At 40.1% G+C, this 26,493-nt stretch overlaps 1 protein-coding gene across 4 annotated transcripts in view; it reads left to right on the forward strand.

Moving 5' to 3' along the window:
- The first annotated feature begins 2,051 nt into the window (after positions 1–2,051).
- The window catches only part of LOC311091372 (NLR family CARD domain-containing protein 3-like), a 31,186-nt gene continuing 6,744 nt past the window's right edge, over positions 2,052–26,493 (forward strand). The window contains exons 1-7 of one of the 4 annotated variants that reach the window (XM_084127308.1): positions 2,052–2,220; positions 2,749–2,845; positions 4,042–4,155; positions 5,629–5,724; positions 5,919–7,646; positions 8,556–8,627; positions 10,441–10,614. In XM_084127308.1, the coding sequence (XP_083983434.1) occupies positions 2,796–2,845; positions 4,042–4,155; positions 5,629–5,724; positions 5,919–7,646; positions 8,556–8,627; positions 10,441–10,614 (2,234 nt within the window). In that variant the 5' untranslated portion in view covers positions 2,052–2,220; positions 2,749–2,795. Of the gene's footprint in view, positions 2,451–2,748; positions 2,846–4,041; positions 4,156–5,628; positions 5,725–5,918; positions 7,647–8,555; positions 8,628–10,440; positions 10,615–26,493 lie in introns of all 4 variants that reach the window. The other 3 variants (XM_084127309.1, XM_084127307.1, XM_084127310.1) reach the window with 3 other exon arrangements.

The following is a 26,493-nucleotide window of genomic DNA, read 5'->3' on the forward strand; positions in this document are numbered from 1 at the left end:
ATAATGTGGTAAACTCTTACTGTCATGCTTTCTGTCTGTCCACCTAAATTATATGGATATGCTACACTCAATGAACAACATCAACACTAAATTAAAGGCCTGTCTCTTATAGACGCCTGTCTCAAATACAAGCCGGTGCAGTTTGGCGATTTGGGAAAATAAAAGCCCGGGCTATTATTTGAAGTTTTACGGTATATTCAATTTCCTCATTGGTATTCAATTTCCTCATTGGTTTGTTTCCGCCCATTAGAAAAAATGAAAAGCTGATATGGACTTCTTCCATATCGCTACAGCCTAAAGGAAAAATGAATTTTCAAAAAGTATTTATTGATGCAACCACAAATTGTATTACTGAAATCAGCAGAATGATATAGTGATGATGAATTATTATAAATACGGCTGCTATTCTCTATGGATAATATTGCACATAAATCACTAACCTCTTAATAATTTGTCACCTCACATGAATACCAGACCCCTCTCCAAAACAACAATTAGAAAAGGAAATGCTTCATTGTGTACTTTTTTGCTGACCTCTTTAACTAAAAGATAAAATGTAATGGGTGTGGGCCTCTTTTTATGTAATATAAATTTGTATTATGCCAGTTCTCTTTATTTGACTGGTCTCATGAATCTCATTAACATATTCTCTTTCCTTATTCATCACATCATGTGCTTTCATTGTTGTTGTCTGCTTACAGGAACAGATGAAAAGGTCTATAAATGAAGTGTCAATTATCGTTACTGGTGTCATTGTTGTTAGGCCATATACTGACACAGCAAATGATGCAATTAAAGTTAGACAAATCAAAAACTTTTTGCAGGACTAATATCCTGATAGTTGCTCAAGAAAGGAGAGCGATTATATAAAGAGAAGATGTGAACATTTCACAATGAAGGGTGATGGTGTGTTAAAATGGTTAATTAACAACTGGTTAAATTATTTAAAATTAACAACTGTGACATTTATTTACTAAAATAACATGATTACATTAGATGGAGAGCAGCATAATGGGTAATGGGTAAGAACAGTTTATACATATACATTACAAAACACACAAGTCTTTCATTAACAAGTCTCCATAGTTTGTTCTTTCCTCCTCAGACTGAAAGTTCAGAATGTGGACAGTGGGACTGGGAAATACAGCTGTCCTGCATGTAGTGCATTTGTCCTGCCTCATTTTTCTTTTTCTTTTTTATTGTTGCTTCAATACCTGTTAGCTAATGAATACGTTAGTTGAACATTCCCCTGAATAAATGCTGTGGGTAATTCACTGGATCCTACTGTGTCACTAATTCTAAAATTATATTTGAATACGGTTTATCACTTTTCAGCACTCTTAAAGAAATAGTTCACTTCAAAATGAAAATTCTGTCATCACATACTCACCCTCAAGTTGTTTCAAACCTGTATGAATTTATTTCTTCTGCTGAACACAAAGGAAAATATTTTAAAAAAAAATGTCTGTAACCTGTCAGCATTTATTTAGGGGAATGTTCAACTAACGTATTCATTAGCTAACAGGTATTGAAGCAACAATAACAAAAGAAAAAGAAGTGTCTGTAAGGGGAAAAAAATACTATGGAAGTCAATGGCTCCAGTTAACTGTTTGGTTACTGACATTCTTAAAAATATCTTCCTTTGTGTTCAGCAGATGAAAGAAATTCATACAGGTTTGAAACAACCTGAGGATGAGTATATGGTGACAGAATTTTTATTTTGAAGTGAACTATCCCTTTAAGGAACATTTATGGTCCTGTACATGCTTTATGCTTTAACTCATTCCTCAGCAGGATTAAAATAAATAAATAAATAAATAAATAAATAAATAAATAAATAATGTGCTAAATGCTTGACATGTCCCTTTAACCACAGCAGTATTGCTGCTCAATTAAAATTAAGCCACAAATTGGCATCATTAAAATAATCTGCAAATACTCACGCACTGCAAAGACACAATGTAAATAGTATACTTTATTTGATGTACTTACAACTGTCATCAGATACAAATTTAATTGAAACGAATGTAACATAATAATGTGGGCGTGGTCTTTGTCACGAAATGAAAGCACATTAAAACTTCCCTTAAAGGCGTCTGAAACAAAAGTGTCCTAATATGATACAAACATTTACCAACAACGTGAAAAGCTTTTAAATCTGGTCAGTGACAAATTTGCTGAGACGAATCGTTCGCCGTCTAACATCTGCTGGGAATCCAGGTAAAGATATCTGCGTGCACGCGCATTCGCGCAAACCACACATCCCGCAGTTAACATGGTCCGTAACATTGGTCCGCCATTTGAGCAGGCAAAATACGAATATGACACGGAAAAAAAAACAGAGCATCAAATTGTTTATCAACGTTTGAGAAGGAACGTTCGTCAGTGTAGTTTTATGATGTTAAAGCTGGCGGATTTGAGATCCTGTATCTTGTAAAAGTTTGATCAAGGTGAGTGTTCTTGTGTGTGACTTCCTCATATTAATATGAATCTCTGGAGGACATTTTGTGTTTGTTTGATATGAAATCTTTAATAAAAGGTTTCTTTCACTTCAATGTTTCTTTTGTGTTTCGTGATGTTTGTGATTCTTCAGGAGTTTAACAGCATATGTGTAAACATGTATGACTGAGTTTGAGTTAACGCAGTCACATGATCCTTTTTCTCCCACACTCCAGATATGTTCAGCTAAATTATGAAGGTTGTTTTATTTAATCATTTAATTTTGTGTGTGAATGTTTCTTCATTCAGAGTCAGTGGAGGAGATCAAACTCATCAGATTCTTCTGTATCTTCATCATGGCTGATTCACAAGGATCCAGAGATGGAGATTTTCCTCCAGGATGCAGGTACTTTCAACAAACACTGTTAAATATTGTTACATAACAGAAAAAATTCTGTTTTTGACCACCCAAGCTGTACAGAACTTGTACAGAAAAAGACCCTGTTCTGTACAACCTGTACAGAAAAAAGGTTAAAAAAATTGGCCTATTTTTGTCAGTTTTTTTTTTTTTTAACTAACGTGCAATATTAAATAAAAATATCATGAAGTTTCCTCTAAGTGCTTTTTGATGAAAAATGAATGTTTATATTAATATGGTTCCTCTCATAAAGAATGAACACAGTAATCTAAAGGATTAAACTGAATCTGTTCCAGTGGCGGCTGCTGGTCTGTCAAAGAGGGGAAGCTCATTTTCGGCCTACATCATAAAAATTATTCATTTATTTATACGTAAATTCTACGTTCCTTTTCAAGAAAATGCTCTGTGAAAAATGAATGTAATAATATAATAAAGGTAGAAATAATAATATAATAAAGTATAATAATAAGGCTACTAATAATAAGATATTTTTTAAATAATTTTTGAATTATTACTAATAATAATAATATAAAAAAATATAATAAGTAATAATATAATAAAGGCATAAATGTATAATTGTGTGAAATGTATTATAAAAATTGGCTAGCAATTTCGACAAGCAAATAGCAAGAAATAAGTTGCAGCAGTTTGTCTTTGAAAAATCCGCGATGGGACTGAGCTCGAACAGCTTCAACATCAGCGACTTTTTATTGTATGAAATCGCTGTCAATCAAAAGGAGACGCAGCCTTTCGACAGACCCTCCAATCATCACGCGGAAGCCCGGAGTCCAGGCCAGCCCACTCCTCATTCACCCCCAGAGAAGCTGAGCTTCCATGGGCGGGACATAATCGCAGCATTTATCCAATGACCGTCTAGTTTCGAAGCGCTGAAAAAAACAGTTTGAAGCAGCCCCATTGAAGTCAATGGAAGCTGGGCTTCAACGGGGAAATGCACTGTGACGCTACGGGAATGTATGAGAAGGAGATCGAGTCAGCCGACCTTCTGTATATAGCTGATTCTGAACGAACTCGTCTTTGAGACGAACGTCTTCTAACGCATTTTAGTCAATAAAATGTTAATACAATAGTACATATTTGACCATTCATTTTTTTGACATTATAGGGGAAGCCGAGCTTCCCTTGCAGTCTTAAAGAAATCGCCACTGATCTGTTCCCTGTTCCAGTTCAGTCCAGCAGAAGAGCTCAAACCCAGAGTCCAGCTGTGTGTCTATGAAGAGTGACTGCTCTATGGATCCGCCAATGAAGTTTAAGAGTGGAGACAAACGGTCTGATCTCAGGTATATCAATTCTATAAAAGTTATGCTTATAGTATGACACTTGAATTAGATGCATAATTTATCTCAGTCAGTCAGTCTATTACTATCAGTGACTACGTTTACATGCAGCCAATAACCCGTTCAAAACCGGGATATTAGCAATAACCCGGTCGCGCACGACCATGTAAACACCAGCAAAAACCCGGATATGCTCATATCCCGGTTTTTAAAAACCCGGATATTATACCTGGGGTACCCCTTTTCTAACCCGAATGTTTGGTCATGTAAACGCGTATCGGCATATCCCCATCAAAAGGAACATTGATTTGTGTTCTGCGCATGTTCTATTCGCAAGGAATCTTGGTCTTTTGAGTAGAGACGGCGCATACAAAACCCCGCGTGCAGTATACCGGAAGTAAACAAGAAATAGAGGTAAACATGGCGAGATGCAGCACAGCACCATACTTTTGGAGCGAGGAGGAAAGCGCAAACAAAGGCGATCGCTATCTGCCCCGAACTATTCATTAACCGCGTGCTGCAGCTGTTGTTGTTGTCTTTGGATACAGGAAGAAGAATCTAACCCGACCATAACCCGGATATTGGCTGCATGTAAACGTAGTCAATGACATCTAGTAAATGTAAGCTGAGATTTTTTTTCCCACCTTTATATAATGGAGTGGGTGTAAAATTGAGTGGATTTTTCTAACCGCTGGTTCAGATTTGTTGAAAGCTTCACAGTGTCTGGTCAGAACAGTGATGTTTCACAGCAAAAGCACCGTTACTAGAGTACAGTAAGGTGGTTTATCTTTAAAGCTCAGCTAAACATTGGTCTCTTAAGTCGGTTGAGCCTTCGTCCTCCATTGTGCCTTTGAGAAGAGTCATGTGATCGTGGTTGATGTTCAGCTGAGTTTAATCATTCTGTAATTATATAGTTGTTTTCAATTTGGCTGTTTTGAATTCATAATTCATAATATTACTGGTTTGTTTTTTTCAGTTGCTTTGATTAATTTTTTGAATCAACCTTATTATTTGCAAACCAATAAGTTAATTTCTCAAAGTAATTATAATCAAAGTTTGACACCGTGCAAAACATCACTGAGTTACAGACGCTAAAGCAGAAGTGTAACAATACTTCCGGGTGTTTCCTAAGACAGAAGTTTCCAGTAAAAGTGCACAACATTTATAAGTCTGTATGCTTTTTATTTTACTTAGTTTGAAAACCAGTTAAAAAAAAATGGCCTATTTTTGTCTGTTTTTGTTTTGAAACTAACATGAAATATTAAATAAAAAGATCATGAAGTTTCCTCTAAGTGCTTTTTGATGAAAAATGAATGTTTATATTAATATGGTTCCTCTCATAAAGAATGAGCTCTATGTACTGTATTGTTTATACATTCACACACTGTAAAAGCTGTTGGTCTGTTACTCAGTTAATGACACAATTACATCAATATCAGTGTGTCTGATTCTTTACCCTCTTCATTCTGATTTAAGGTCAAATCTTCCACCCAGACCAGTTAAAAACAAAACTGTGTACAAGCCTGTGATTCAACCACAATACTTTAATGAAAGCATGTATCCTGGTTTCAGGTAAAATGCAGGACTTTTGTTGCTGTTGTTTAATTTTAGGTTCTGCAATTCACATCACACACCACTCAAACACATGATTAATGATTAACACATTTCAGAAACCTAATGATGCTCTGTGTCCCATAAATAGTTTTGTAATTTATGGCTATTTACTTCTCTAACTTGTGTAATAATGTTGTATTTTAATCTTACAGCCATAACTCTAAACCTGCTGAAGTCCTCAACACATTGAGATCAAATCTGAGAGAGAAGTTTGAGTGTTTGTATGAGGGAATATCAAAGCAGGGAAACCCAACACTCCTGAATGAGATCTACACAGAGCTCTACATCACAGAGAGTGAAAGTGGAGAGATCAGTAATGAGCATGAGGTGAGACAGATTGAGACACAGTCCAGGAGAGCAGAAACAGAGGACACACCGATCAAATGCAGTGACATCTTTAGACCTTTACCTGGACAAGACAAACCCATCAGAACTGTGCTGACAAAGGGAGTCGCTGGCATTGGAAAAACAGTCTCTGTGCAGAAGTTCATCCTGGACTGGGCTGAAGGGAAAGAGAATCAGGACGTCCAGCTCATATTTCCACTCGCTTTCAGAGAGATCAACTTGATGAAGGACAAAACACTCAGTCTTTCAGATCTTCTTCATCTCTTTTTCCCTGAAACCAAAGAAATGGACATATCCAGTGATAAGTATAAAGTTTCATTCATCTTTGATGGTCTGGATGAGTGTCGTCTGTCTCTGGATTTTCAGAGCGATGTGAGGTTGTGTGATGTGACTGAATCAGCCTCAGTGGACGAGCTGCTGACGAACCTCATTGTGGGGAATCTGCTTCCCTCTGCTCTCATCTGGATCACCTCCAGACCAGCAGCAGCGGCTCTCGTCCCCTCTGAGTGTGTCCATCGAGTGACAGAGGTACGAGGCTTCAGTGACACACAGAAGGAGGAATACTTCAGGAAGAGAATCAGTGATCAAAGTCTGGCTGACAGGATCATCACACACCTGAAGTCATCAAGGAGCCTCTTTATTATGTGCCACATCCCAGTGTTCTGCTGGATCTCAGCCACTGTTCTAGAGAAGATGTTGAGTGAAGCAGAGAGAGGAGAGATTCCCAAGACTCTCACTCAAATGTACACACACTTCCTGCTCATTCAGACCAACATCAAACATGAGAAGGACTATGAGAAGAAAGTGAAAGATGAAGACATGATTGTCAAACTGGGGAAACTGGCTTATCAGCAGCTTGTGAAAGGCAACCTGATCTTCTATGAGGAAGACCTGAGCGAGTGTGGCATTGATGAGACAGAAGCATCAGTTTACTCAGGATTGTGCACTCAGATCTTCAGAGAGGATTTGGGCTTGTATCAGGGGAAAGTCTTCAGCTTTGTTCATCTGAGCATTCAGGAACATCTAGCAGCTCTATATGTGCATCTCTCCTTTATCAACAATAACATCAATGTGTTTGACCAGATTACCAAACCAACTAATGGAGACAAAGTTTCCCTATCTGATCTCCATCAGAGAGCTGTGGATGAGGCTTTAGACAGTAAAAATGGGCATCTGGACCTTTTCCTTCGTTTCCTTCTGGGTCTGTCAGTGGAGTCTAATCAGAGTCTCTTACAAGAACTAAAGACACAGACAGCAAACAGCTCTCACAACAATGAGAAAACAGTTGACTATATTAAAGAAAAGATCAGTGAGAATCCCTCTCCAGATAAATACATCAATCTGTTCCACTGTCTGAATGAACTGGGTGATCTTTCACTAGTGAACAAAGCTAAACCTCATATGAGCCGTGGAGGATTACGTGCTGTGAAACTCTCCTCATCTCAGTGGTCAGCTTTAGTGTTTGTGTTGTTGTCCTCAGAGGAGACACTGCAGGAGTTTAACCTGAAGAGCTTAATAGGAGCCAGAAATGATCGGTAAGTAACACTGAGTGCAATCATTACAGTCTAAAACATTCTGAACAAAGATAAACTAAGAGATCAGAGGTGTTTAAATCACAGGGCAAAGATTGATTTCTGGGATATTGTACATAATTTGCGGGTGTTTCTCAAACCTTGGCTGTGTCCTAGTAAGGCTGCATATCTCGACTGCGACGTCATCAAGCGTCTCTGAAGGTCGTCTCAGTTTGAAGGATCTTTTGACGACAGACTTTATTTTGTGTCTTTAATTCAATTATTTTAATTTAATCGTTCGGTTTTGGCCGGCTCAACTTTCCTCTGGAAGACTGACTCCGCCCACACAGACACACAACACAGGGACGAAACGATGAGACAGTGCAGTGTAAGTGTAGGAAATGGATATGGAAGGGAGAGTGGAGAAATGGGTGAATGTCCATGTGCTATCAGCATCTCGTGTGCACCCGCTCCTATGATAGCGGCAGTGTGAGGGAGGAACGAGACGTGGATGAATGAGGTGTGTGTGCGCGCGCGCGCGCCAGTGCTGCTTCCCCAGCGGTGGCATCTAATGTGACTATCACAGTTAGCTTACTTCTCATTTCAAAAACAACTTGTTTAGCACAAAATACTTCTTGATTCATGAAAATATACGCATTTAACAGGACAAATAAATCTGATTTGTCAAAATAGTGTTGTAGTGTAAATGTAGACTAATAGACCTGCCACAGCAACATTGACAAGATAAAGAAAAAACAAATGTGTTGGCTGAATACGAGGCTTCTACAGTTATAGATACTAAAACAACTTTTTCACAAGCAATGTTTAATCAAAAAATATATTTGAGGGTATTTTGGAAGGTATAATGTATTATTTACTTATGTTATTTATTATTATTATTTAACTTATTGATTTTTTTTTTTTTTCAATTAGTGTCACACAAAACACTGGAGATGAAGTTCTTCAGAAGCTGATGCCTGTGGTTACAGCAACTAGATCAGCTCGGTAAGTAACACTGAGAACAAGCATCACTGTTAAAACATTATAACATTTCTTACTTAAACATTCTAAATTAATGGTTTAACAAAAAATATGAGTGTCACACTTCAGCTTTTAAACCCTACACCTATCTGACCTGATCTGTGATCTACTTAACCGTTTTTTATGATATTTGTGTGAGAAATGTATTTTCAAATATATGCATTTATAATGTATATAAACATTTAGAATTCTTTTAATATTAATTTTAATTTAATTTAAATGTTAATACATTTATATTTAGATAAAATGTATTCAATGTATTTAATTTTATCAGTTTTATATAATCTTTCTCCCTCACATAGAGACATAATCTCTAGAATAACAGTTAAACTTACTGATATGTTGAATTCATTGTTTAAAAAAAGAGATATTGCACAAATTATAAACACAAATAGGAAAAACAAAGATTTCTGTTTTGATCTGAGAGAGTGAAGAGTAGGGGTGTCCATGGTTAACCGATTAACCGATTAACCGTTAAAAATTGCGTAACCGAGTGAAACATTTTGCTCGGTTAAGTGGCGTCAATGGCGTGCATTGAATTTAGTTGTAATACATTTTTGCACCAGCAGAGACCGCTAGACCAGTTTTCTAATATGAAGCGGGCAAAGAAAGCGCGCGTCCGAGAGTGAAGGCTGTGCGCGAGCCAGAAACAAACATAGTATCCGCGCCACTGATCGCAGCACAATAATATCTGTCTGCAGAGCCGCAGAGCCACAGCTTTACCCCAGCAGTTTTACCCCGCGCATGCGCAGTTTCATCACAACAGTTTTACCCGCAGAGTCCGTTTACCGTTACATTAACCCATACAATTTGTATTATGAATTTCCTAAACATGTACTTGCTAATCAAACACTTTATATGAACAAACTACTAATCTATAGAACACAATCGGTCTTCAGACCTTTTACTATTGTGTTGATATGCGCGAGGGAGAGAGAGCAATGCAGCGCTCGTGTTGTTTGAAGGCGGTGAGAGTGCGCGCGCGCGCGGCCGGGGCTCTCTCACTGTTTGTTCTATGCGCCCTGTCCACTGATCTATAATTAGTTGTTACGACGACTTATTTGTTCCCTCGTTTTAATAAATCGTGGACACGTTGAACTAATTCCCTCCCTCATTTTGATTTAACGAATTACAACGTGGCCAAAAACAGTTTGATACTATTAATTATAGTGAATGCTAAAGACCTATTTTTTGTGAATTGGTGAATATTCAGGTGAATTATTTCGTGGCCACGAATTAATAATAATTATTAAACTGTTTTTCTTACCTGTGAAGATAGCTCTTCAGTGAAGGCCGACTATCTCGTACAGCTTTTTATTCCTTTTTTTTTTTTTGTGAATTGGTGAATATTCAGGTGAATTGTTTTGTGGCCACGAATTAATAATACCTCAGCACGATTTACAAGACCCTTCTCGATCGCAGCGGCAACGAGCACTTTGATCACTTGATTTAAAAAACAAAACATTTCAGCGCTAGATCGCCTAAAAAAAAAAAAAAAAAAAAAAAACGAACGAAATGAATGCTCTGCTAGTTAACTGGAGATGTTTTGTTTATTTGTATTGGTATTCGTGCCGCGAGATGTTTCAAAGTGGTGGGGACAATATCGACCTTAGAAAATATGGTGGGGACATGTCCCACCCGCAAATTACGCCTCGGGGTTGCGGCGCGCACACTATATGGTTAACCGAGTATTAACCGCTAAGGGCCTCGGTTAACGGTTAATGAAAAACTTGAAAACGTGCAGCCCTAGTGAAGAGTGTGTCATTGTTCTCTACAGGTTGTGGGATTGTGGTGTCACAGATGAAGGTTGTGCTGCTCTGGCTTCAGCTCTGAGATCAAACCCTTCACACCTGAGAGAACTAATTCTGTCTGGGAATAAACTAGGAGACACAGGAGTGAAGCTGTTCTCCGCTGTACTGGAGAATCCTCACTGTAGACTGGAGATACTGGGGTAAGATCATATGTGACTCTCACATGAAACTGTAAATTCATAAAGTATAATCAAAAAGGAATAAAATGCAGGGAAATATCTATTATTACATTCACTAAAAAGCAAAGCTATTGAAACAACATGATCAAATTTTAGATTTTTTTCACATTTGTTCATATGATGTAAGAGATTGAATATTTTTGAAGCATTTGCTCTATTTCTCCTGCTGCTGTGAGTTCATGTTTTTGATCTGTAAATGATTGAACACATGAGCAGATCCTCATTAAGGTGATGCTGCAGTACTGATAGTCACACTGAAAAACACACTTTGACATCATGATATACATTTAACACCCTTTACTTTAAACACACTCAATCTCAGCAGAGTCAGGATTAACACAGTCCATTCATTTTAGGAGAAAACTGGATACTGTAGAGATTTTTCTCTAGGTTTAAAATCTACATCATGTCAGTGTCACAGATTATGACACAGAGAAACACTGTAGTACATCGATATTGCTCGCCCCCCTCTCTCTCTCTCTCCTGTCTTGCTCTGCCACACACACTCCCTCTCTTCTCACAGCCGTACACACACAATTAAGAGGATTTTTCAGAATGATTGTGAGGTAGACTTGAGCTGAAAGAGGGGTTTTCATGACTCTTTATTGTTCATTACATTAACCTTTTCTGTTACATTTTTTCTATATATTTATGTGATAAACAGTTTTAATTTGTTTTATCAGTCAGATCAAAGTGAAAAAATTACTTCAACTTATTACAAGTAATCGATTTACTTTTTCTCAAGTGAGTTTGAACAAATCAAAATTTCTATGGTCCGTTGAAACGTAGTCGATGTTGACTGAATGGGATCACGCTAGGGAGCCTATCTTCTTCGAGCATGCTTGAACGAGCCAAAGTGCGCAATGGCGACGTGAATTTGCATCACGCGCTCCGCCCCGCGAGGTGGGGCGAAATACGGAAGCGGATGCATACACCATCTGTTTTTCGCTGAGGAGCCGAGTGTAACTCTGAGTCAGCGGTGGTCCAACTATAATGACAAAGGGACTACGTCCTCCGTTCCCTCCTTTAGGGAATGGTGGGTTGCATACGCAACCTCTACGTTCCCTTTCAGTCAAGAACGTCAGACTTAGTCAACGTTGACTGAATGGGGTGTTAACCCTGGAAGATGTCACTAGAGCTGCCACCTTCCAGTGCCTTGACAAAAGCCAGCTGAACCTCCCGCATCTTGAGGCGGTGATAGGACAGGGCTTAGGCCAGGGAAATCACTGCTGTTCCGCAAGACCCGCTCAGTAGACTTGGATAACACTGAAAAAGCGTGCCCTGTCGATGGAAGGAAGGGACGCTATGGAAGCCACATCCAGCCCGAAGGGGAGAATGTGAGAGATACACATATGGGCTGGGTAGGTTTCGGGGGTCTTCTCGATGAGAAGAACACCATTCAACAAATAGGTTGTAGGTTGCTTGTAATATGGGCTGGGCGAAATGTCGGGCAGCACAACATATGGGATGTCACTGGGATGACTCCAGGCTATAACAGGGGGGAGGATCAACCAAAACAGTGACGGCAGAAACTCTGCCAAGGGAAAGACACGGGCTCACTGGACGGATATGGGATCGCCGTAGGGATCACAACATATGGACCCAGCCTAACACAAGTTCCACCAATGCATACGAGTGGTAGGCCTAGCATCGGACGCTCCACCAAGTCCAAACCGCAGGTGGTATGGAGGAGCTCAACAGTTTCTGCCAAAAGGGAACTCAACTGGAGCAAAATGGCGCACGTATCCAGTCCATAGGAGGGGAATGGCGCAGCAAGCCGACACAGAGCGGGGCTCCTGTGTTAGCTGGCTTCTATGTGAAGAGAGCACACGGGAAGCAATCGGCTCGACACATAGGCTATAGAATCTAGCGAACGTGTTAGGTGTCGCCCAGCCCGCAGCTCTACAAACATCTGTAAGAGAGGCACCTTGTGCCAACGCCCAGGAGGCGGCTACACTCCGAGTGGAGTGAGCTCGCAAACCCGGGGGACAAGGTACACCTTGGGACTCATACGCCAAGATGATGGCATCCACTATCCAGTGGGCCAACCTCTGCTTTGAGACAGCCTTTCCCTTCTGCTGGCCTCCAAAACAGATGAAGAGCTGATCTGAGGTCCTGAGGCTTTGCGTTCTGTCAACATATATCCGTAGGGAACGGACTGGACAGAGAAAAGCCAGGGCTGGGTCTGCCTCCTCCGGGGGCAGCGCTTGCAGGTTCACCACCTGGTCCCGAAAGGGAGTGGTAGGAACCTTGGGCACATATCCAGGCCCGGGTCTCAGTACGACATGAGAGTTAGCCGGCCCGAACTCCAGGCACGATTCGTCAACCGAAAATGCATGCATGCTGCTCCTCTTCCTCCCTGACTTTGCACAGTGTCTGTGCAAGAAGGCTCACTGGGGGAAACACATATTTGCGGAGGCCCCGAGGCCAGCTGTGTGCCAGCGCGTCCGTGCCGAGGGTCCCCTCGGTCAGGGAATAGAACAACTGGCAATGGGATGAGTCCGGAGAGGCAAACAGATCTACCTGTGCGGCCCCCAAAGTGGTCCCAGATCAGCTGGACCGTCTGGGGATGGAGTCTCCACTCTCCTCTGAGCACAAGCTGTCGTGAGAGCACATCGGCGGCACGATTGAGCAGGCCGGAGATATGAGTGGCACGAAGCGACCTCAGATGCTTCTGAGTCCATAGAAGGAGGTGACGGGCGAGTTGCGACATGCGACGGGAGCATAGACCACCTTGATGGTTAATGTACGCAGTGGCCGCAGTGTTGTCCGTACGGACCAGTACATGCTTGCCGAGCAGCGATGTTTTGAGGCGTCTCAAGGCAAGGTGCACTGCAAACAACTCGAGGCAGTTGATGTGCCAATGCAGTTGGGGGCCCGTCCAGATCCCCGCTACTGCATGTCCGTAGACCGTGGCCCCCCAACCGGTGTTGGAGGCATCTGTGAAGACACACTCACAGCATGTCTGGACCCCTGTTCTAGGGGCACTCCGGGTCTGACCACTGGCTGAGAGTTTTGCGGCAGGCTGGGGTGATTCTCTCCCGGAACGTGTCGCTGTGCCACGCCCCCCTCAGGACTAGATTGTGAAAGTTCAAAGTTCAAAGTTTATTTGTCACATACCAGTTATAGTTCATACAACAAGCAGTGAAATGTAAGCCTGGTATTCCTATAGACTGTGCAATAAAAACATACCCTAAATATTATTCAAAAAGATAAAACAAAATAAAATATACAATTAATTTTACTAGTAATTTGCATAAGCAGTGCCATGTATTAACCATTTTTCTCTTCAGAGTCCTTAAAGTGCCATGTTTTTTATGTCCGAGTTGAGTAGTCTGACGGCCTGAGGAAAGAAGCTCCTCCTGAGCCTCTCTGTTTTAGCCATCAGACTACGAAAGCGTCTACCTGATTGCAGCAGTTTAAACAGCCAGTGCTGAAGCAGTCTCATATGAAGCCAACCGAGCGGTATTACTACGGCTGTGGCTGCCATATGCCCCAGGAGCCTCTGAAAGTGTTTCAGTGGAACCGCTACTCTGCTCTTGAGCGTACTCTGGCAGGTCAGCACCGACTGGACACGTTCCTCTATGAGGCGTGCCGTCTGTTGGACCGAATCCAGCTTCATACCGAGAAAAGAGATCCTCTGCACGGGGGCGAGTTTGCTCTTTTCCCAGTTGACTCGAAGACCCAACTGACTGATATGTTGGAGCAACACATCCCTGTGTTCGCACAACTGTTCCCGGGACTGAGCTAGTATCAGCCAGTCGTCGAGATAGTTGAGGATGTGAATGCCACGCTCTCTCATAGGAGCAATGGCTTCCTCCGCGACTTTCGTGAAGACACGGGGAGACAGGGCCAGCCCGAAGGGTAGGACTTTGTACTGATAAGCTCGACCCTCGAATGCGAAACGCAGGAATGGCCTGTGTCGCGGCAGGATGGAGACATGAAAGTATGCGTACTTCAGGTCGACCGCTGCAAACCAATCACGGGGACGAACGCACCGAAAGATTCGTTTGTGCGTTAACATCTTGAACGGGAACTTGTGAAGGGCCTGATTCAAGTGTCACAGGTCCAAGATTGGTCGTAACCCACCTCCTTTCTTGGGTACAATGAAGTATGGGCTGTAGACTATGGGCTGTATGGGCTTCCCAACCTGGGAAATTGGGGAGTCCAGGAACCGAACCTTGTCCGCATCCGATAAATCAACCAGGTTGAGCCAACTATGGCACTCCTGGACCACCAGGGTGTACATCGCTAGGCCGACCGCGCAGAAGAGCCAAGTCAGTTGCGGTGCGGAGCTCACTGGTGAGCTCACGGCCTAGACTACCCTCGTGCATGTCCATGAGTGCTTTGGCCTGTTAGAGGAAGCGGCTTGCCCACAGGCTCTGTACGCTCTATCCGTAAGAACAGATGAGCGACCACAGGCCTGAGGGGGGAAACGAGGATCTCCCACCCGGTCCGCAGAGGCCGGCCGGCACAGGTGCGCTGCGACAGACCGCTCGAATGGGGGAATAGTAACCTCGTAACCCTTCACCGCTCCACTGTCAAGGGTAGTGAGGGGGGAAGAACTCTCCAGGTCGCTTCCGGCAGTAAAAGGTGCCATCCATGATGTAGTAAGCTCTCCATGCACTTCGGGAAAGAAGGGCACTGGGGCGGCGGGCTGAGAACCAGCACGGCCCGCCCCGAGATACCAATCATCCAACCGAGACTGCTGGGGGCGTGTCCACTGGCTGCGCTGAAACCACGCCCACTCGCGGGAAAGCTACCGTCGCCACACTCAACTGTCTGTCACCGCTACAGCCGGAATGGATGCTCCTAGCAGCTTAATTTGTTTTACAAAGCCATACATGTTCGAGCCTGGACTACCTACTATAATTATAACATAAGCACACAAGGCAACTTACACTCATTGGTGGGCACGCACTGCCGACGATGGCACCAGTTGTCGGCGCGACGGGAGGATGATCACCGAGGCGGGAGATAGTCAGTTCGGCCCCGTTCACCAGTAACAGCGGATTATCAGTGAATCCCAGTTGTCTCCGACGAAAGTTCAAGGTGGCTCTTCACAAAATTAATCCACTTCTTGTTGATATGATAGTTTTTCGGAAATTTAAATAAGGACACCGATCTGTTTTGTACGTGATCGCATCCAGGTAATATGCATTTCCGTGACGAAGGCATAGCTAGCTAGCAAACTGTAGGATGTAGTAACTAATAGTACTGACAGTAACTCGCGATCGGCAAACTGATGTGAATGTGCTATATTGTTAGGGGAGGGGCCAGCGTCAGGGGCTCCAGTGCGTCATCAAGTAGGGGCGTGTCCAGGAGCTCAGGGGCTTCAGTGCGTCATCGAGCCCCCGTTTTAGCCCCGCCCAAAAAATCCGGAACACAGCAATGGTGAAAAACTGTTTAACGGTCTAACTCCACAATTCAGTACTTCACAGTTCACAGTCTTTGTAATATGATTTAGCAATACATTTCTAACATTTATAATGTGTTTAGAATTTTTTTTAGAATTGCCTTTACAGGGACTTTAAGAATGGCAACAGAAAATAAGTGAGTTTTGAGCATAGTTTTAAATTCAGAAATAGTATTAACAGAACATAGTGGACTTCCGGTTATGGCCGCAAACTAGAAGGTCACGTTCGAACCTGCTCTCTACAACAATCCTGATTAATCCTTTTAATTGAGCCAAAAACTTTCCGAAGCTGTGAAACTGGTGCAGAAATGCCTAGCACTGGAAGAGGGAGTAGAGATAAACCCAAATCAACTACGCAATCCAAGTTAACAGGCTTTGGATCGCACGGTATAGAGCAGCCAGCTAGCAAAGATGCTAACGTTACGATCGAGGCCAACGTTAACGCTGCTAGCAAAGAAACTAACGAAGGGGATGTGAACAATAACGCGATGATTCCGGCCGTCAATGATCAACAGCTGCTAAGTATGGTTAAAGATGAGATATTGGGAGAGATACGCAATTTGAAAACAGAGTTCGCGGGACGATTTGATGGAGTAATGAAAGCTATAGAAGAAACAAGAAAGGAGATGTCTGAATGCACAGAGCGGATGGCCGAGGCAGAGGTGCGTCTGTCTAACGTGGAAGACGAGCAGGGCGAATTGAAAGCGGTGGTCGAGAGTTTACAGAAAAGAAATAAGCATCTTGAGGACAAAATGGTCGATATGGAAACAAGATCACGTTTGAACAATCTTAGACTGGTGGGTCTCCCTGAAAATTGTGAGGGCTCCGACATGTGCGGGTTTTTGGAGAGTTGGTTGCCAGACGCGCTGGAGTTAACCCCAACGCGCCATCCTTTAGTCCTGGAAAGGGCTCACCGCGTCGGGCCAAAGAAAGACACCGATGCCTCGCCAAGAACGGTAATCATGAGATTTCTTAATTACAAGCAAAAAGAAACCGTACTGAGAGCTGCCAAAACAAAGAAGGATATCCTCTACAAGAACCAACGTGTGAAGCTGTTTGCTGATGTCGCTACGGAGGTGCACAGGCAGCGGAAGCAATTCGATGTTGTTCGTGACCAGCTGCGTAAACTAGGGGTGCGGCATGGCATTCTTTCCCCTTCCACGCTGGTGCTGACATACAAGGAGAAAGTCCACAAGTTTACTTCACCAGCGGAGGCCAAGATCTTTGTACAGAAGATCCAGATGGATACAGAAGGAACAGAATGACTTGTGTTTATGGGTACTGCCACTGCCGTAACAACCACATATTGTAGGTATTTTTGATAAGGCATTTTTGAAGTTGTAAATGCAAGTACTGTTCACAAAGGATACATTATTTGAATACAGTAGCAGGTGAACGTTGAGATGTTTTTATACTGACAACAGTTCAGATCTCAGGAATCTGACGGTGTTAGCGGTTTGGAAGTAGAGTACTTTAGGGATTTACCCAGTTAGCTGGGAAGGGTGTTTTTTTGTTTTGTTTTGTTTGCCTCTGTGATGTTCGTACTGTTCGCAGCTTTTAGTTTATGTTTTAGTGTTCTACTGTTTGTTAGCTCTCGGACACATTTATATGGTGCTAAAATAATATTATTGTATGTTTTGTTCGGATGACACAAAAATTTGAAATTAAATATACTTCCTGGAATTGCAGGGGCTTAAATAAACCTAAAAAGATCAAACAAGTTATGAATAAAATAAAAGATCTAGGCTCTAAAATAGTTTTCCTGCAGGAGACCCACACTCTTGAGGAGGAAAATATCAGAATAAGCAGGAGGTGGCAGGGATCGCTGTATGCATCCTCATTTACATCTAGAGCTCGAGGTGTAATTACACTATTTCATAAATCGGTACCATTGCATGTCACAAACGTTATAAAAGACAAATTTGGAAGATACTTGATTATTCAAGGATCTATTTTACATGAAAATTTCAACTTAGTGAATATATATGGACCTAATATAGATGATGATCGATTCTTTATAAATTTATTTTTAACCATTTCTTCTCTCTCAGGAAAAAATATTATTGGTGGAGATTGGAACTGCGTTTTGAATCCAATCCTTGACCGATGCACCGGAATTGACCAGACTCATCATAAAAGCAGAGAAATCATCCAGAACTTTATGAAGGAATTGCAGTTGGTAGATATTTGGCGACATTATAATCCAATTGATATTACATATTCTTGTCACTCTAAAACATTTAATACATATTCTCGCTTAGATTACTTTCTAATTTCGGCAGACTTGTTGCCCAATATGGGAGAATGTTCCTATTATAGTATTACAATATCTGACCATGCTTCATGTAACATAAAATATACTCATAAAGATTTATTGATAGACCCTCCTAGATGGTGCTTACATCAAAAATGGCTCAAAGATGAATCTTTTGTAGGATATGTGGGGAATAAAATTGATGAATATTTTAGTATAAACACAACGCAAACTACTGCTCGTATCAAATGGGATGCTTTTAAGGCCTGTATAAGGGGCTATATCATTTCTTATACTTCTTCAAAATCTAAAGAATTGCGCAAGAAAAGACAACAACTAGAGGAAAAAATAAAGAATTTGGAGAAGCAGTTATTTAGATATAAGAATTCACAAGTAGAAAAAGAGCTGCTGCTGTTAAAAGCACAGTATAATAAAGTTACAGCGGATAGGGCAGCCTCCAACATATTAAGATTAAATCAGTCTTTCTATGAACAGGGAGAGAAGCCCGGTAAGATTTTAGCATGGCAAATAAAACAATTAGAAGCACAAAAAAATATAACAACAATAATAAATACAAAAGGAGAAACAATTGTGGATCCAATAGAGATAAATAAAGAATTTAGAAATTATTATGAAAAACTTTATGATTCCCAGGGTCAGACCGATCTAAACGCACAAAAAAAATTCTTAAACAAGTTAAACATACCAACTATTGCAGAAGACCTTAGCCATCAATTAGACTGTGACATTAGTGAAGATGAAATAGTCAAAGTAATTGATAGCATGAGCACAGGTAAAAAAGCTGGACCTGATGGGTTTCCGATTGACTTTTATAAAAAGTTTAAGGGAAAGTTAGTAAAGCCAATATTGGAAATGTTACAGGAAGCTTTTATGGATGGGGACCTCCCCAATTCAATGGTCAGTGCATTAATTATCTTATTACCTAAGCCTGGAAAATCTAGGGATAGATGTGAGAATATGAGGCCAATAAGTCTGCTTAACTCAGATCTTAAGATAATCAGTAAATTACTAGCAATTCGTTTACAGGAAACCCTTCCATTGATCATCCACAGGGATCAAAACGGCTTTGTTTTGGGTCGGCAAGGTCTGCATAATGTTAGGAGGGTTCTTAACGTCATTCAAGCATTAGACGACACTAAGGATACGGCCCTCCTCTCCCTGGATGCCGAAAAAGCGTTTGACAGGGTAGAGTGGGCCTATCTTTTTGATGTGTTAAGACGCTTTGGATTTGGACCGAAAATTCGAAAATGGATACAGTTATTATATTTAAATCCTATTGCTGAGATTTTAACAAATAAAAACGTGTCTAAACCAATTTCATTTAAACGCGGATGTCGACAGGGGTGTCCGTTATCTCCATTGCTCTTCACTTTAGCAATGGAGCCCTTGGCTGTAGCAGTACGGTCACATTTACATATAACCGGAATCACAATTGGTCGGGTAGAACACAGACTGTCGTTATATGCAGATGATGTAATTGTATTCCTTTCAAATCTTAATTCTTCTATTCCTGCTTTGTTAAAACTAATTGAGGAGTTTGGTCACATTTCAGGATATGTAATTAACAGATTAAAATCATCTATCTTGTTGCTAGATAAAGGAGAGAGAGAGAATCCACCTATAGTAATTTCACAATTCAAATCAGTTTCTAAATTTACTTACTTAGGAATATATATCCTTCCAAATTTAGACTTAATTGTTCAGCATAATTATGAATCGATAACTAACGAAATTAGAGATAGTGTCAATAGATGGATTCTTCTTCCCATGTCTCTTATTGGTCGAATTAATATTTACAAAATGAATATACTTCCTAAATTGTTGTATGTGTTTCAGAATATTCCTTTGCCACCCCCTGCTGACTGGTTTAAAACGTTTAAGAAACTACTTCTTGATTTTTTATGGTCAAACAAACGTGCTAGAATACGACTGTCGTTACTTCATTTGCCCTATCATGAAGGAGGCTTGATGTGCCCAAACGTAGTATGGTACTACTGGGCAGCTCAGCTTAGATCTATAGGGTACTATTTTAGCAAAAATGACACTCCCCAATGGACAGAAATGGAGAGTAACATTTTGAGTCCTCCGTTACCTTTGTACCTTTTTTCTGATACAGAAGCTAATTTGTTGAAGAAAACTAAAAATCCAATAGTTAAAAACATGGTTAAGGTGTGGTATAATGTTAAAAGATACATTAAAGAACCAGTTATTTTATCACGGCTAACCCCAATTTGGGGAAATCAGAACTTCTCCCCAGGGAGAGCTGATGCAGTGTTTAAGCAATGGGCTTTAAATGGATTGGAGAAAATTCAAGATTTATATCCAACAGACTCAGACAACCTGATGTCATTTGACATGCTTAGACACAAATTTAACATTCAAAGGAAATATTTCAAAACAATTTACGGAAACCACCCAAATCTGAGTTAGAGGAAATGATAAGTGAAAAAAGTTTTAAAAGGGGAGCAATCTCCCAACTTTATAAACTACTGTTATCACACTCCCCAGATAATTCAACCCTAAAATTAGAAGCTTGGAAGAAAGATCTGCAAATAAATGTATCACCAGATGAGTGGGAAATGGCTTGTAGCAAAGCACATAAGCAAACTATAAATTCTAGGTTGAGATTATTACAATACAAGTGGCTTATGCGTGTTTATGTCACTCCTGTTAAATTAAACCAATTCAATCCAAATATCCCAGACATATGTGCAAAGTGTGGAGAAGAAAAGGGAACATTGTTCCATTGTATTTGGGATTGTAGAGAAATTAGAACATTTTGGGGTGTAATAAGGCAAACTGTGAATGATATTATGTCTAAAGATCTACCTCTGGAACCTTCTTTAATCATTTTAGGCTTGTACCCCAAGCACATAGGATATACAAAAAGTGAGATGCTGTTCATTGATATATGTTTATTACAAGCTAAAATGTTGATTGCATTGCACTGGAAAAGCACAAGTAGACCAAGTATTGGACAGTGGGTTAAGCAGATGTTGGCTACTCTTCCACTGGAACGCATCACATACTTGCTAAAAGGAAAAAAGGACTTGTTTGAAAGTATTTGGAGACCTTTCATGCTCTTTGCAGAAAGCACAGACTTAACCGAAGATCAAGAGGAGGATGACACTCATGAATAGTTTCACAGTCAGGGTTCTGCCCGTTGGGAGATGGCTAGTCTCTGTTTACTTGTGTCAAAGGGCATATTGGAGATGTTATATATGGTAGCATTGTACTTTGTGTTTGAGAGCGGGTTCTGTTGTATGTTACTCAAAAAGTCAAATAAAAATATTGTGGAAAAAAAAAACAGAACATAGTGATCAGGGGGAGAGAGTTCCATAGTTTGGATGCAACAACACTGAATGATTTGCCCCCCATTGAAGCTAGACGATGCTTGAGGGACAACGAGAAGGCCAGAGTCCGAGGATCGTAGAGAGCGGGTGGAGCAGGTTACAGAGATGGGGGGGAATCTGGAATCTATTGCAATCTGGAAATGGAGCTAGCAGATAGACCAATGAAAAGGACATTACAGTAATCAAGACGTGATGTGACAAATGCATGGATGACAGTTTCAGCGTCTTTGATACTGATGAAGGGACGGAGCTGTGCGATGCGACGTAGACGAAAGAATGCTGATTTGGTGATAGAATTAATATGCGCCTGGAAAGAGAGAAAGGAGTCAAAAATTACACCAAGATTTGCAACCGTACTAGATGGTTTAATGTAGGGCTGCACGATTATGACAAAAATCATAATTGCTGATTATTCCCTTGAAATTGTCATTGCGATTTATTAATTACGATTATCACAATTTACATTGAAAAAAAAAAAAAAATATATATATATATATATATATATATATATATATATACATATATATATATATACACACACACACACTACCGTTCAAAAGTTTGGGGTCAGTAAGATTTTTTTAAAATAAGTATCTTCTGCTCACCAAGGCTGCATTTATTTGATGATAAACAATAAAAAAAACTGTAATATTGTGAAATATTATGACAATTTAAAATGACTGTTGTCTATTTTAATATATTTTAAACTGTAATTTATTCCTGTGATCAAAGCTGAATTTTCAGCATCATTACTCCAGTCTTCTGTGTCACATCATCCTTCGGAAATCATTCTAATATGATGATTTGATGCTCAAGAAACATTCATTATTATTATCAATGTTGAAAACAGTTGTGTACAAATTGTTTTCAAAATCCTTTGATGAATAGAAAGTTCAAAAGAACAGCATTTATTTAAAATAGAATATTTTCTAACATTATAAATGTCTTTACTTTAACTTTTGATCAGTTTAACTCATCCTTGATGAATAAAAGTATTGATTTATTTTATTTCTTTCCCCCAAAAATAAAATTAAAATTCTTACTGACCCCAAACTTTTGGACGGTAGTGTTTAATGTTACAAAAGCTTTAGATTTCAGATAAATGCTGTTCTTTTGAACTTTCTATTCATCATAGCATCATGAAATAAAAATGTAATAACTGTTTTCAACATTGATAATAATCATAAATGTTTCTTGAGCATCAAATCATCATATTAGAATGATTCCTGAAGGATCATGTGACACTGAAGACTGGAGTAATGATGCTGAAAATTCAGCTTTGATCACAGGAATGAATTACACTTTACTGTATATTCACATAGAAAACAGCTGTTTTAAATTGGAATAATATTTCACAATATTACTGTTTTTGTTTGTATTTTTAATCAAATAAATGCAGCCTTGGTGAGCAGAAGATACTTCTGTTTAAATGTTTAAAAACATTAAAAATCTTACTGACCCCAAACTTTTGAACGGTAGTGTATAGGCATATTATTATACATGTTTACTTAAAAATTGTGAACACACACACAAGTACTGTCCCCCTTTACTTAACATTGACATAAATTGTAAGAATATGACTAATAGTAAAGACTACTAATAAATAAACATTAGGCCTATGCTAAAGCTATTAAATAGCAGTCCCAAACTAGCTTTTGTTAATACAATGTTGATATGAGCCACCACAGTCTTTTAAAAATATAAAAAATAACACAGTGAAAATAAAGTGGCATTTTGGGGTTAATATTGAAACGACAGTTACCATGGTGAATACACAATATTAACAAGAACTGTTAATGAAACATGGAAACTGCTCCTGGTGAATAGAATGAAAATCATACCTGCATGCAAATCTTTCTCAGCTAACACATGACGTACCAGTAACGTGATTTATTGGTATTTTACTTTTATTTCATGACTAACTAATTTTAAAACGTAACAATGTTGCATGCTCATAGTTTCCTTTGCACTTTATATACAGTGAAGCGATACACAGCGCACGCCGCCGCATTTGCGCGTGCAATTGAAGAGTGCGCGCTACGAGCACAGTAGTCTATAACGGCTGACATGACAGGAACGTCCGTTTTTCTGAGGTGAAAGACTTTTTATTTCAGCATACACGTACATCACTGCCTGGTAGTTCCTATTGTGCTGGGTTTTCTGAAGTAGTTGTGATTCGCCTCTAATAACATAACATGCTCTAAATGCAGGCAGAGTGGATTATTTTTTTATTTTTTTTGTAATCGCGGCTTTGAACGATTACGTAATCGTGGCATCCGTAATTGTAATCGCGATTAGAAATTCGATTAATTGTGCAGCCCTAGTTTAATGTGAGAGCCAGCAATCTCACAGGTGAAATTGGTAGGAATTTTGTTAGTGACGAAGGTCCAGTTAAAATAATCTCAGTTTTGTCCATGTTAAGTTTTCGAAAATTTGAATGAAGCCAATCTTTTATTTCATGCACACAAGCAGAGATTTTGTCGGTCGTGACAGATAATAGAGCAGGTGTACAGATGGCATATAATTACTGATATCGCAGCCTGTTCATTATTAAAATAAAATAGTCAACCAAACTGTTACACCGCTCAATTTGAATAGTCTGTAATATAATCTTTAGCGTGAACACGCCTCACTGTGCTGTTATATGGGAAAGATGATATTTTACGTCAATAATGGCAAGTACAAAGCTTAGCCTACATAATAGGCCTAATAGTTTAGCTTGATTCGCAAATAATGAGACATTTGGATTTGTGCCGAATGAGAAATGCAGTCTTTTTCACTTTAATTCGTTTAGCATCTTATTTAGTTTTATTTAAATAAATAAACGTTTCTCACCTTGAATATGTGTCCATATAAGCTGGCATGGCATTAAAAAAAGAAAGGAATATTATTAGAACTTTAATAGTACAGAAGAAACGCTCGGAGTCAACCGGTGGATTTTTTTTTTTTTTTTTTTTTTAACTACCTGAAAAGAATATAATACAGATTATACTTTTAAGTGGCCAATGAACGAACAATATTATTAAAATATCAGAATTATTTGGTGGAGGTTTCTGCTACCTAAACTGTATAAAATAAATTAGTGAGTGATTTAGGATAAAAAGCATAACATGTCTGAACAGGTCATGTCTGTGGCAAAGACAAATTAAAATGCAATATCATTTTATGTTAGACTTACATTAGTCACATTTTCGTCATTGTACCCTTGCAAAAGACCTTTTATTGGTTATTTAAATGTCAAAGAAATGTATTAAATTCACAGTGTGAATAATTCCACAATGTTCCCACATTGTGGAATTATTCACACTGTGAATTTAACACATTTAGGGTTGCTAAAATGGGACGGGATATTTTCACTTAAGTTCACTAAGATAAGAAAATGTATTGTAACACTCTTTTTAATGCTACAAAAGCCCATGCCAAGCATGTAAAAAATGTATTTATTAATAAACATTAATAACTGAATCATTAATATTTTATTTCTATTTTCTGTTACATAAACAATATAGTCTACTTAAAAATGTGATTACCTTTCGAGGTGAACTCGCGATGCGTCGATGATGCTTTGGGAAAGCCTCCGCGTGATTACATCTGAAGCACGTATGTCAACTAGTCCAATGGAAAGAATGAGCGTCAGGGGCGGGTGACTTCACGACCAGGAAAGGATAAAAACACATCCGGTGCAACTGTTCGCTAGCTTTTGTGCCTCAGCAAAGCACTCTGTGTCAAACTGTCTGTTATATTTATTGTTTGTCTGTCACATTCCTTATATATAAGTATGGCGAAACAACTATTCAAGAAGTGTGTTCCTCCCTGCCCTTGTTTCCTTACGGGTGGAGATACACACAATCTTTGTGTAGTTTGTTTGGGAGTGGAGCATGCTATGTCAGCCTTCGAGGGGCAACTCGGAGAATGCATTCCTGGGGTTCGCAAATGAATCTCTCGGCGGGGTTGGAGACGGGCTCTGCCTTATCTCCTCCCTTACCCGAGGGGATCCAGTGCTCTCTTCCTGGTGTCGGAAGCCCGCCCTGCAGCTTCTTCCGCCCGGGGAGAGAGCCCAATGCTTCAGTGCTCTAGCTACGAGGAGTTAGATGTATTGCTGACAGTGACACAAACATAAATGGGGAAGAGGATTCGCCATCTCTTTCCCCCGCACATGAAGAGCTTGTGGAGGTGATAACACGAGCTGTAGATGGATAAAAAATTGATTGGCCAGCAGAGAGAAAAGGTGCTCGTCCTAAAAGCAAGCTAGACGAGTGCTTTTTAACTTCCAGTTTATCATCTCCATCACGGGCCCTACCATTTTTTCCCGATCTACATAGTGAACTGTTTTTATTAGATGCCCCTATCTTGCCTTCTGGTCTCTTTGGTGACTCAGTCGTTGAAAGATTTCAAGAAACAAAAAATGTATCCCTCGCCGAGTCCAGCCCCCTGGGGATACTGGGTGTGAGCATCCCCAGCCAAGCTCCTCATATCGTGCACAACAGAAAGAGTGTCGCGTCTCGTGCTCCTTCTAATAAATCATGGGGGCAGAGCCGGCACTCTCAGCCGAAGTCTTCCAAGTCAAAGCCTTATCTGAGGACCGTTCTTATGGCGAAGAAGGCTTCGGCTCAAAAGAGGTCCTGACGCCACGTGTGTCAGACCACTGAAGACAGCCCCAGCCGGGGTGGAGTGTGTTCAGTGCATTCAGTCCAGTGTTGCCAACTATTTTCAAAGGAAAGTAGCTAACGCCTTCTCTAAAAGTCGTTAAATGTCGCTAGACAGCATCATGCTTCAATTAGCATATTCATGACATC

This window comes from Abramis brama (genome assembly GCF_963993115.1).
Source record: "Abramis brama genome assembly, chromosome: 10".
Classification (NCBI taxonomy): Eukaryota; Metazoa; Chordata; class Actinopteri; order Cypriniformes; family Leuciscidae; genus Abramis; species Abramis brama.